Source organism: Mesoplodon bidens (genome assembly GCF_964165515.1).
Source record: "Mesoplodon bidens genome assembly, chromosome: 18".
Lineage (NCBI taxonomy): Eukaryota > Metazoa > Chordata > Mammalia > Artiodactyla > Ziphiidae > Mesoplodon > Mesoplodon bidens.
This window is the reverse complement of record NC_138175.1, coordinates 37,351,522-37,364,664: the sequence shown is the minus strand read 5'-3', so window position 1 is coordinate 37,364,664 and position 13,143 is coordinate 37,351,522. Positions and strand designations below refer to the sequence as shown.

The 13,143-nt window shown below is 33.5% G+C and overlaps 1 protein-coding gene across 2 annotated transcripts in view; it reads right to left on the bottom strand.

Annotated features, from left to right (window-relative positions):
- Window positions 1–1,868: 1,868 nt before the first annotated feature.
- ITFG1 (integrin alpha FG-GAP repeat containing 1) overlaps window positions 1,869–13,143 on the bottom strand; it is a 252,668-nt gene continuing 241,393 nt past the window's right edge. Inside the window, exons 15-18 of one of the 2 annotated variants that reach the window (XM_081215340.1) lie at window positions 10,895–11,019; window positions 10,248–10,330; window positions 5,924–6,041; window positions 1,869–3,290 (exon numbers count right to left, since the gene is read on the bottom strand). In XM_081215340.1, the coding sequence (XP_081071466.1) occupies window positions 3,231–3,290; window positions 5,924–6,041; window positions 10,248–10,330; window positions 10,895–11,019 (386 nt within the window). In that variant the 3' untranslated portion in view covers window positions 1,869–3,230. Of the gene's footprint in view, window positions 3,291–5,923; window positions 6,042–10,247; window positions 10,331–10,894; window positions 11,020–11,603; window positions 11,723–13,143 lie in introns of those variants that run through there. The other variant, XM_081215339.1, reaches the window with a different exon arrangement.

Genomic DNA, 13,143 nt, shown 5'->3' with positions numbered 1-13,143 from the left:
ACCACCGCCTTTAGTAGAGAAGCACTTCACAAATTTATACTGATACTTAATCTGAGGGTGAATCTCTAGGTATAGCTACTTGTAATAGGTCCCTACCTTTCCTTATCAAGGGTGGGAAGGGTATAAAAAGTATGTTTATAAGTTGTTACCTTTGAACCTGAGGCCTTCTAGGAGAAACTAGTTTGAGAATTAAGTTTCTGAAAATATATAGTTTTTTGGCTGGTAGATGGAGAAATATAAAGGGCTAGTCTAGGTAAATGGTGTGTTAACAACAATGTATTTATTGTGTTTACAAGTATAGGTATATCTTGGAGATATTGTGGGTTTGGTTCCAGACCACCAAAATAAAGCAAATATCATGGTAAAAAGTGAGTCTCACAAACTTTTTTGGTTTCCCACTGTATCTAAAAGTTATGTTTACACTATATTGTAGTCTATACAATACAGCATTATGCAATAGCATTATGTCTTTTTAAAGACAATGTACACACATTAAAAAACACAAAACAAAAAACCAATTACAACAGTAATATCAAAAATCACTGATCACAGGTCACTATAACAAATATAATAATAATTTAAAAATTTGAAATATTACAAGAATTACCAAAATGTGACACAGAGACATGAAGTGAGCAAATGCTGTTGGAAAAATGGCACCAATAGACTTACTAGATGCAGGGTTGCCACAAACATTCAATTTGTAAAAAACGCAATATTTGTGAAATGCAGTAAAGTGAAGCACAATAAAACGAGGTTTGCCTGTATGTGATTGTTATCTTCAAAATGGTTACTAAGTCTTAATTACTCCTCCTTGTTACCAAAAGGAGGAGGATTATAGAAGTAAAGATCAGTGGAAGAGAGTCAAAATGTTAAGTTGTTTGTCACTGCAATGGGAAACGGGAGGGAAGAAAAGAACCAGCATTTATCAAGTACTTTCTATGCACATATTGCTACTTAAGACTCAAAATAGTTTTTTAGGGTATCACTCAGTATCCTTGTTTTACAGATGAAGAAACCAGAGCTCAAAGAGGCAAAGTGACTGACTAAAAAGTCACAAAATGGGAGAGTTAGGCCCTGAATCCTGATTAGTTTGACCTCGAAGTCTTGTGCTTTTTTCCACTACAGTATTCAAAATTAATATAAGGATCTTTGTACAGCTGGCCCTTGAACAATGCGGGTGCTGACCTTCTGCGCAGTCGAAAATCTGAGTATAACTTTCCTGTTGGACCTCTGTATCCGAGATTCTGCATCTGTGGACTCAACCAACCGTGTACTACTATAGTACATATTTATTGAAAAAACCCATTTATAAGTGGACTTGTGCAGTTCAAACCCATTTTGTTCAAGGGTCAACTGTATTTGATTCTCAATGTTGTGACACATTTTTCACCTGCTGCCCCTTAATGAATGACATTCATGTTGCATTGAAGGTTTAGTATCAAGATACAGAAACACAGTATAAAGTCACTGATTGTATTGGGTTAGCCAAAAACTTCGTTCAGATTTTTCTGTAACATCTTAAGGGAAAACCGGAATGAACTTTTTGGCTAACCCAATATTTTTGGTTCTCATTAACATTTTATTTGCCTATAACACTATTCCTTGTAGACTCTGACTACAAGCGAGTTTTACAACTCATGCTATTATCAGTTGATCGACACTAAACCTACCTGTCTTTAGGGACAGTGTAGAATGGTGCCTGGCACAGCGTTGTAGGTTGATAAATGAATTTAACTGGATACCAAAGTCAGGAGTGCCTATCTTGCCCTGATAGGCAAGTCACTTCTGTCCAAATCTGTGATTTAGACTTCATAACCTCTAAGGTTTATCATGGTCCAAAGTAATTATTTACACACTCACCAAAATTCTTTGTTTCAATACAGAATATTTATTAAGAAGACATATTAACATGCTTAGATACACAAAGTAAACCACTTATACACATGCCATTCTCAGTGAACTGTAAGGAAAAAAACCATGAAGAACAAAATTAGTTGCTTTCAGATAAGTTTTTGTGTTTTATAGCTATCATATGTCCATTTGCATATTAGGAAGTTATTAGCACTGATACATAAACTTTTTCCCAATCTTACATGTAACTTTTTGGCAAGGGGAAGTTCACAAAAATTTGCATTGAAGTCTGAATGTAAATTATAGACTCTTACAAGCTTTTGAGAATAGAAATGTGATTGAGATTTGCATTCCCAGATGCTATCTACAGCAGTTTCCTTTCAAGAAATCAAATGCTTTTCATTACCACATGGTAAGAATCAGTGTTCAAATGAAAATTATTAGGGCATATTAATTCTTGGAGGGTATTATGATATAATTTTCAGTTAATATAAACAAGCAATAAATCTTTATATAGAGTGTCAACACCATGAATTTAGGTTGTCCAAAGACTATGCTTTCTACATGCCTGAAAATAAAATCCTATCAAGTCTAAATATATTTTGATAATTAGTTGTAGAAGTCTGTAAAAAAATTATTTAATAATAATAAATAATGACAACTACCACTTATTGAAAATTTACTCTATGCTAGGCACCAAGCTGGGTACTTTGTGTACATCATCCCATTTAATGTACACAACACCTCAAGTGAGTAGTGTATTAGCTCTGTTTATAAACAAGAAAACTAAGGCTTAAGCAATTAGCCAAGTTCAAACAGCTTGTAAGTCATGTAACCAGGAGTTTAAGGCAAGTCTGACTGCGATTCCAAAGCCAGAGTACCCAATCACTATATTGTATACCATCAGCGAAAGACCCCCTGACATGCTATAATGAGGGTGAATGGTTAATAACTTTATCTCTGATACATTCACAGAAGTATAATTTGCATCACTAGAATAAGAAACAAGATGGATTCAAGTGGAAAACAAAAAACCCTGCTCATTTAAATATTTTTATTTACACGTGTCTTTTTCCATTATCATTATTATAATAAGATTATAAATACGTAAACACCTTAGTACATGCAACACATTCCACGAAGGAACAAAAATGTACAGCACAATTGAAAAAAGAACCCAAATTATTGTATACAAAATGCTTTAAAAAAAGACCTTGTAACACATTCAGACCATATTTATTTGAATACTTTCCAATAATTACCAAGGGATGTATCATTTATAAATAATAAAATCGCCTGTTTTTTTCTATAAGCCAAGTTTAGTATTTCAGTTAATCAAGTGAATAGCTGTTCCATTATGCACTACTAAAGGCAAGTCACATAGCATCAAAATGAAACCGATGGGCTTCTTGTCGTTTTTCTCTATCATCTGCTTTCTGAAAAAGAAATTTAGACTAGTTTATAAATGACAGGAAAATGTCAAGAAAAGATTAATTTAAAAAGTGGTTAATTAAAAAAATAAAAGCCCTGAGCAATTAGTAGGTAAAAGGTGTGATTTTATTATGTAATAATCTTATGAAATATTTTTATAGTTTACAGTAGCTATCTTATAATTAACGATCCTCTAAATTGAATTTAAAAAACCAACAAGAAATGTTCCTTAAAAGCTTAGTTTGTTATTTATTATTTACTTGAAAGTAGGAGTAAACATTAGATTTTGTAAGAATGGAATCAACTGTTACATTTTTCCCATTCTTAACACTGCTGAATCTAATTATATTAAAGTACATTAATTATTTTGGGGTTAACCTATTGATTTTGCATATATTTATTGATCCTCTGTTCCCAGCAAAGTACTGTGCTTGGAATTTTTTTCTTTGGCTGTGCTGTGCGGCATGTGGGACCTTAGTTCCCCAACTAGGGATCGAACCCGCACCCCCTACAGTGGAAGCGTGGATTCTTAACCACTGGACCACCAGGGAAGTCCCATGTGCTTGGAATTATGAGGGATTAGAAAACCCCTCACTTTTGTATCTTGTTCTCAAGGAACTTATTAAAGCCTAAAAAGAAAAAAGCAAAACATACTAAATAACTATTTCAGTATAAAAAGTGAAAAATGTTACCAATATTCTGAGATTACTTCTGGGTTGGCATGATGAAAGGCAAAGCTTTGAAAAGATAGTATTTATGGAAATGAAGAGGAGGGACATTCACTACAAGATGGGGGGAGAACAGGAACAATCCTGAGAAGTCTGGCAGGAGCATGGGATATGTGAAAGTAACTGATATGAGAAAGACTGGAAAGCTGTATGGTAGAGTCACATGGAAGTACTATGTAGGCTATAGGCTAAGGGAGTTACACATTTTAGGCAGGGGGTGGTCACCAGAGGTTTTTGAGCAGAGGAGTGACATCATTAAGACTAAACTTAATGATGAGTAATCCAGCAGCAAAGTGCTAAATGGAGTGAGGGGGAGAGAATGGAATTTGGGAGGACAGGGGGTATTTAACAAGGAGCTGAACTAAAATAAAAGCACTGGTGTAAGGAATTCAGAAGTGGAGTCAGCTGCAGAGATTGCAGGGAGGCACAATGAGGAGGGCAACTGATTAAATCCTGTAGTGAGTAAGAAAGAAGAGAGACAGCTTTAGGAAACTGGTTTTAAGTTGCTTGCAAGCGATCTAGGTAGAGGTGTCACGGTGACAGTTGGAAGTGGGGGAGAGACCTTTAGAGAGAGATGAGGGCTGGGCATCTCTGAGGTAATAGCTCAAGCCATGATTTTAGATAAAACCGGCAGGGAAAGTATATAAACAGGGCCTAGGGCAGACACCGTGGCAGAAAGAGCAGCCAGCGTAGGTGAAAGACAAGTGGTCCAAGAGGTAGGAGATAAACCACAGTATCACAGACGGAGGCAGTACACAGATATGTATTTCAATCCGTATTTGTATTTAAAACTTCAGTTTTTAGCCACTGTATCATTACTGTAAGTCTACAATGTTTATACTGTAATTAGATCTCCTGTGAAATCAATAAAATTAATTTCCTTTCCTTCATAGGTCTAGAGTTGTGTAATATTTCATACTATGTTCTGACATTTCTAGACAAAAGTAAATAGTGTCACCTTTGATATTACCTCTTAAGTTGCAATTTAAAAATCAACTGAATATGTAACTTTATGTTATCATTTTTTGTATGAACGGAGTGTTTTTTTGAGAGACAAACCTATGAACATTTATTAGAACAATTAACATGTTCTCTTTTTCATAAGTTAAAACAGGTAACATAAAACAGATGGTAATTTTAGTTAACAAAAATGATTATCATGAGCATCACAATCTAAAGAGAATAGGTACAAAAAGGAAAACACTTTTGTGACACATAGAGCCCTTTTTGGAGAACATTATTGGAACCCACTAGTTATGTACTAAATATATATCCATATACAAGTAGAAATTAGCTTTTTAAATTTATATCTAAACTATGAATAAATTTATGTGATAGCCTTTTTCTCTCCTCATAAACATTATATAAAAACTACATTTTTGGAGTTTTGTTTTTAATTATTATTTAGGGTGTTATACTAAAGAACAGAAATCAGTTTAGTTTAGTGCGAAGAATACTTGATAGATGGAAAAGATGTTTATCACTTTGCTACTTCCCACCTACTCTCTGCTCTAATTTTTTATAAAGAGATAGCTGTTATTTCCAGAAAAAAATGTCCATGGCCCAATCAGTAAATAATGGACACAGGCTCATTTAAGAAATGATTATTATTTTCCAGGTCATTATGAAATCACTTCTAGTTACTTCTAATTTCAATATGCCTGTTGATTTGGGGGTGTTCACTTTATTACTTTTGTACAGTATCAAAGTTTTAAAATACATAGTCTGATTTGTAGGAATTGCTAAGACATTAGTAACTCAGGGGGATGAAAGAAATTATCATTAATAAGATGATATTATGGACAGAACTTGAAAAATCAGAAAATCTTAGTCATGTGAAAAAGTTTAAAATATAGTGTTTTTAAAGAGTAACATATTATAAAGTTAATGTTCCATTTAAATGAACAAACCTTTTCCTGCCAATGTAAAATGCCAATTATTGCCAAGATGAAAACACAGACTCCGATGAGAGCTATAGCAGTAAGTAGAACAATGTTACTTGGTGTAAGATACAGTTTGGCACTCCAGCTGTAGATGAAAAGAGAAGAATTAAAATTATACATTTTAACTTAAAAATAACAAAATACTATTGAGACCAAAAAGCAAAAGAGCTTATTAATTAATGAATCAGTCCATTCATTAATTCATTCACCTATCTACCCATTCATCATAAATAAAACAAAAGCAATTAAAATTAAGATAGGGTTAAGAATACTGATGATCCAGCAGAGTTCAGATTTTTACTCCAAGAACTGAAATAGAGTAGAATTTTTGATGAGATGCTTTGCTATTTTTCTTTGCTCCTGTGAGAATTATTCTTAGGTAAACTTATCAAGGGTACTTTGGGCAATCTTAGACATTGTTTTTATGTCTTGTTTGACTTACTGAATTAGAAACCTTGAACTTTAAGGCTACATATTCACATGATTTTTGATAAGATTTCTATATCTTATTTTTTGACCCCTGTTCACATATGTACTATGACTAAGTATAAGAACCATATGTCCAAGTAGGTGTAGATAGATGCTTGTACAAAATGTCATGTTGGAGGGTTTACATTATTACAATGACACTGAGACTTCTTACAAAATCACTTTTAGTTCCTCAGTGTTAATGGCAATATACAAACTTTAGCATAAATAGAACTAGCTCTTTCTTCTAAAACGGTCCACATAATACAGCACTTGCAAACACTGAAAAGCCTAAAACTGAGGTCTATATTACCAACACTGTAGGTGGTTATATATAAAGAACTTTTTGTTCTCTCTGAAAATAGATAATGGATATATTTTCATTTTAAAAGTTTAATAAAGGTAAGATTATTCTGATAAATGGCAAGCACCAACTGACTTATTTTGGGATAATCAAAATTTACTGATCCATAAGTTAGCCTCTAGTCAATAAATCTCAAAATACACCTCAAACTAAAATCAATTTGGTTTTTATTATGTACACAAATTTGCAAAGAACATTTTTTTTTCCAGAAAGATCAAGAGAAACGTGAAAAATGTTGAGCTTATGGAAGAAAGGCTATAACAGAATTTCCCAGAAATTCAAGAGTAAGAAAACCTTAAGAAACAAATACTGTTAATTAGTTGAGGTTAGATATTCTCAGCACCTTACCTCATATTTAAGAAAAGGTCCTTTCATGAGATTTTTTGGGTAGTTCCAATTTATCTATCTATCTATCTATCTATAAGTCTTTATTGAATTTGTTACAATATTGCTTCTGTTTTATGTTTTGGTTTTTTGGCCCCAAGGCATGTGGGATCTTAGCTCCCCAACCAGGGATCAAACCCGCACCCACTGCATTGGAAGGCGAAGTCTTAACCACTGGGCCGCCAGGGAAGTCCTGGAAGTTCTAATTTAAAAAACCCATGAATAAAGGAATTTTGGTAAGAAAAACATCGAACAAAAGGCCAATACTCAGTTTCTTACTCAGAAGCAGTCATTCTTCTCAGTTTCTTACATATCCTTCCAGAAGTATTCTATACATATATAAACATATATGCATAGATATCTTCTTTATAAATCACAAATCATTGCTTATTATTCATAAGTGCATTTTCCTTTTATTATCTTTTGCTCTACCACTCTATTTTAAAAGATTATCATGATATTGCATATAGTTTCTTGTGCAGATTCATTTTGTTATAAATTTCAAAATTTTAATTGACTCATTAAAAAAGTCTGAACTCAGACCATAACTGTTTTTATTGATATCTTATTTCAAGCATAATGCTGTAATAAAGTTGTTTTCTTAAGTAGTTTGGTTCTAAAGCCCATAAATCCACCATAAAATACCTCCAGAGGTGTGCTGGTAAACTGGCTCTCTGGGGGGAAAAAAACCCTGAGTGGCACTTGCCAATTTTCATGGTGTAAACAATCCCATCATAGCTGATTTTAACGTGACCTCCCTGAACAGAAGTGGAAAGAGATGCACACAATCAGCTCATGAGGTGGCGTGAGCTGGTTCTAGCAAACCATCTAAAAATTTAATAAAGGACAATACAACCTGCACTTGTTATTTGTTGTCTTTTTGATGATGGCCATTCTGACAGGTGTGAGGTGATATCTTATTGTGGTTTCGATTTGCATTTCCCTGATGATCAGTGATGTTGAGCATCTTTTCATGTGCCTTTTGGCTACCTGTATGTCTTCTTTGGAAAAAATGTCTATTCAGATCCTCTGCCCATTTTTTAATAGATACAGTATGGGGATTCTTCAGAAAATTAAAAATAGAACTACCATATTATCCAGCAATCTACTCCTGAGTATTTGCCCAAAGAAAATGAAAACATCAATTAGAAAAGGTACACGCACCCCTATGTTCACTGTGGCATTATTTACAATAGTCAAGGTAATGGAAGCAACCTACGTGCCCAGTAATAGATGAAGGGATAAAGGAGATGTGAGTGCTCTCCCTCTCTCTATACACACACACACACACACACACACACACACACACACACACACACACACATTTATACATACACACATACACACAATGGAATATTACTTGGCTATAAAAAAGAATGAAATCTTGCCATTTGCCATTTGCAACAACATGGATGGACCTAGAGGGTATCATGCTAAGTGAAAAAAGTCAAACAGAGAAAGACAAATACTGTATGGTTTCACTTATATGTGGAATCTGGAAAACAAGACAAATGAACAAACATAACAAAACAGAAACAGAGTTATAGATACAGAAAATAAATAGGTGGTTGCCAGTGGGGAGAGGGATGAGGGGAGGAGAGGAATGGGTGAGGGCGATTGAGAGGTACAAACTTCCAGATGCAAAGTAAATGAGTCACGGGTATGAAATGTACCGTGTGGGGAATACAGTCAATAATTATGTAATATCTTTGGCGACAGACTGTAACCAGACTTAACCGTGGTGATCATTTTGAAGTGTTTAGAAACATCAAATCATTATGTTGTGTAACAGGAACGAACATAGTATTATAGGGCAGTTATATTTCCAAAAAGAAGTCATAGAAAAAGAGATCAGATTTGTGGTTACCAGAGGTGGGAGGTGGGAGGTGGAGGGGAATTGGATGAAAACAGTCAAAAGGTACAAACTTCGAATGATAAGATAAATAAGTACTAGGGATGTAATGCACAACATGATAAATAGAATTAACACTGCCATATGTTATATATGAAATTTGTTAAGAGAGTAAATCCTAAGAGTTCTCATCACAAGGAAAAACGTATTTTTTTCTGTTTCTTTAATTTTGTATCTATGTGAGAAAATGGATGTTTACTAAACTTATTGTGATAATCATTTTTTGATGTATGTAAGTTAAATCATTATGCTGTACACCTTAAACTTACACAGTGCTGTATGTCAATTATATCACAATAAAACTGGAAGAAGAAAAAAGAACAGTACAGGCTGTATTTTGAGAAGAAATGTAATAAGCCATTAGTTACATTTTAATAGGTTATTTTTTCATATTGACATCAGAGTAGCCTTAAGAACAAGTTATATTTTTCCCAATGAAATTTAAATGTTAATGAATACCTTCACCACCTACTTTTTGAAATAATGGAATCAACCTAATAATTTAAAGAAAAACAAACAGAGATAAAGATTTAGAATTAAATGCTATATTATACAAGGAACATGTTTTGTTAATAAGGATAAAAATACCTACCGTTCACTGAAAACTTACTATATGCTGGGTACTGCGTTAAGCATATTTCATCCTCATTCTTGTAAGGTAGGTATTTTATCTCCCAATTTCTACAGTGCAGAAATTGACCCTCAGCGAGAACAAAGGACTAGCTTCCAATCTCAGTCAGCTAGCAGTGGATCCGAGTTTCTGGCCTGGGTCTGCTGAACTTCAAAATTTGCGCCTAAGAACTGTGGGATATATACCACTTCTCAAAGCATTTGCTAAAAAAGATCTTTGCTTATAAAGTTCAGCAGCCTTAAATTTTAGAATTTATGGCCAGTAAACTGAAGACCAGCTTATTTAAGCAGAATATGTATAAATCCCTAGTTAGTTAACCTGCTGTTTTTCTAATAAGGTTTAGTTTGTTCTTGGTGAAAAATGTCAGGGACCTTTTGTGTAGGTATGTTTAGGCATTTAAAGTTTGCTGTAAGCAAATTAAGTCATGACACTCATGGGAACACAGCAGGAATAGAGAAAGTTTTTAAAAGATGTAACTATGATTCAGAGTTGACAGTATTTTTACCAAATTCAGTTCAAGCAAGGACATTACCTTCGAGGAACATTGTGAGGATATGGAATGACAATTAGCTGAGAATTTGGAATGATTGCGGTCCATTCTTGTTTCCGTATAGACTGGAAAAAGAATTTAAGAACATTTAACATTCAGTACACTTTAAAAACACAATAATTATTCTAAATAAATAAGAAAAAGCTTAAGTACTCTTTGATTAACTGAAATCCTAGGTATGGATTAAGCTGAATTTACATATACTAGGTCCCAAATAGGGCTCCTATCGGCAAAAGTTTCTCCATCTTTTCAGGGAAGGATTAAATTTCTGTCTCATGGATTCATTAATTTATTGAACACACTTATGTAGCAGGCACTGTTCAAAGTGCTATGAACAAATGCTGCTTTGGAGCTAAAATTCAAGTTGAGGTAGAGTCTGACAATAAACAAAATAAAAATATTTGGTATGTTAGATGGTGAAAATGATAAGGAGAAAAAGCAGGGAAAAGGAGGGGCAGGAAGTCTTAAGCTTTATTTCTTCAAATTATAATGTGCTTTATGTAAGATAAGCTTTGATTGGTCACTACCAATGAATTTTAAAAATTCTTTAAAGGGAATAAAAATATTTTAATTTAAATATTTGAATAGTAAATATTAAAAAATAGATTAATTATAAATTTTTTACTCACCTTCTCTCCAGATGGACGGGGAATACCAACATAAAGATGATCAAGAAAATTTGCACTTCGACCTAAACCAAGTACATTGTATGGCAGTTGGAGAGCTAAATGTGCCGACTGGCTAAGTTGTCCAGCTAAATTTATTAAAAAAAAGAAAAAAGAACAATACATCTCTGGAGACATTGCTCTCATCAAACATTAAAATGATAAATGTTACAAGTTTAGGTGCTAGAACTTATCTTTAAGGATAAAAATGTGAAATGAAATGCCCAGTTCATTATATTAATGATTCCTTTTTTAAACAGTAAGAGAGATAATTCACATCTCATAAACATTACCTATTTAAAGTATACAGTTAGGTGGTTTTGAGTATATTCAAAAAGGTGTTGAGCTGTAAGCACTATCAAATTTTAAAACATTTTCATCACCCAAAAAAGAAACTCCATACTCATTAGCAGTTACTCCTATTTCTAAGCCCTACACTTCCAGATATAGGTAACCACTAATCTACTTTCTTTATAGATTTGCCTATCCTGGAGATTCATATAAATGCAATCAAGCAATGTGTGCTCTTTTTATGAATAATGCTGCTGTGAACATTCACATACAAGTTTCTGTGTCAACTTATATTTTACGAAATGGCTGTATCATTCTACATTCCCAACATTAATAGTTGAGGGTTCCAATTTTTCCAAATTCTAACACTTTGTCTATCTTTTTGATCATAGCCATTCTAGTGGTTATGAACTAGATCAAGAAAATTTGCACTTCGACCTAAACCAAGTACATTGTATGGCAGTTGGAGAGCTAAATGTGCCGACTGGCTAAGTTGTCCAGCTAAATTTATTTAAAAAAAAGAAAAAAGAACAATACATCTTTGGAGACATTGCTCTCATCAAACATTAAAATGATAAATGTTACAAGTTTGTCATTGTGGCTTTCATTTACATTTACCTAATAACTAATGATGTTGAGCTTTCTTTTCATGTGCTTATTGGCCATTTTTGTAGTTTCCTTTTTAGGTCTTGAGGTTGGTAGTGAGTGGTCTCTTCTTTCATTCTGGATTTTAGTAATTTGAGTCTTCTCTTTTTCTTGATCAGTCTAGCTAAAGGTTTGTAAATTTTGTTAATCTTTAAAAAACCCAACTTTTGGTTCAACTGGTTTTACTCTATGATTTTCTACTCCCTACTTGTTTCCTCTCACTACGTCCTGTCTTCTGCTTGCTTTGGGTTTAGTTTGTTGTTCTTTTTCTAGCTTCTTGAGGTAGAAAGTTAGGTTATTGATTTCAGATTGTTCTTATTCCTTAATATAGGCATTTACAACAATACATTTTCCTCTAAGAACTGTTTTTCCCTCTAAGAACTCCATATATTTTGGTAGGTTGTGTTTCTGTTTTCATTCACCTAAAGTATTTTCTAGCTTCTCTTGTGATTTCTTCTTTGACCCATTGGGTTTTTAGGACTGTGTTGTTTCACTTCCAGATATTTTTGAATTTCCAAATTGTTATTGATTTCTAATTATCATCCTGTTGTAGTTGGGGAACATACTGGGGATGATTTCAATATTTTTAATTTATTGAGGCTTGTTTTATGACCTAGCATACGGTCTGTCCTGGAGAATGTTCCATGTGTGCTTGAGAAGAATGCATATTCTGCTGTTGTTGGGTGGAGTGTTCTATACAAGTCTGTTAGGTTTAGTTGGTTTATAGTGTCATTTTCTCTTCTTTATTGATTTTTTGCCAAGTTGTTTAATACATTACTGAAAGTATTAAAATTGGGGTAATAAAGCCTCCAATTATTTATTGCTGAATTATCAATTTCTCTCTTCATGTATCTTGGGGGCTCTGTTCTTAGGTGTGTATGTCTTTGTAGTTGTTACATCTTCCATATGGATTGACCTTTTTATTATCATTATAAAATGTCCTTCTTTGTCTCTAGTAACAATTTTTGTCCTAAAGCCCTAGTTTTATATGATATTAGAATGGTCACTCCAGCTCTCCTTTGGTTACTCTTTGCATGGTATAATTTACACCCCCCCTTTTTTTACTTTCAAGTTATTTGTATCACTGAATCTAAAGTGTTTCTCTTGCAGATAGCACCTAGTTGAGTCATATTATATTAGCCATTCTGCCAATCTCTGCCTTTTGATAGGAGTGTTTACTCCATTTACATTCAACGTAATTACTGATAAGGTAGGACTTTTGCCTGCCATTTGCTATTGGTTTTTCTATATGTCTTTTTAATTGTTCTATTCCTCCA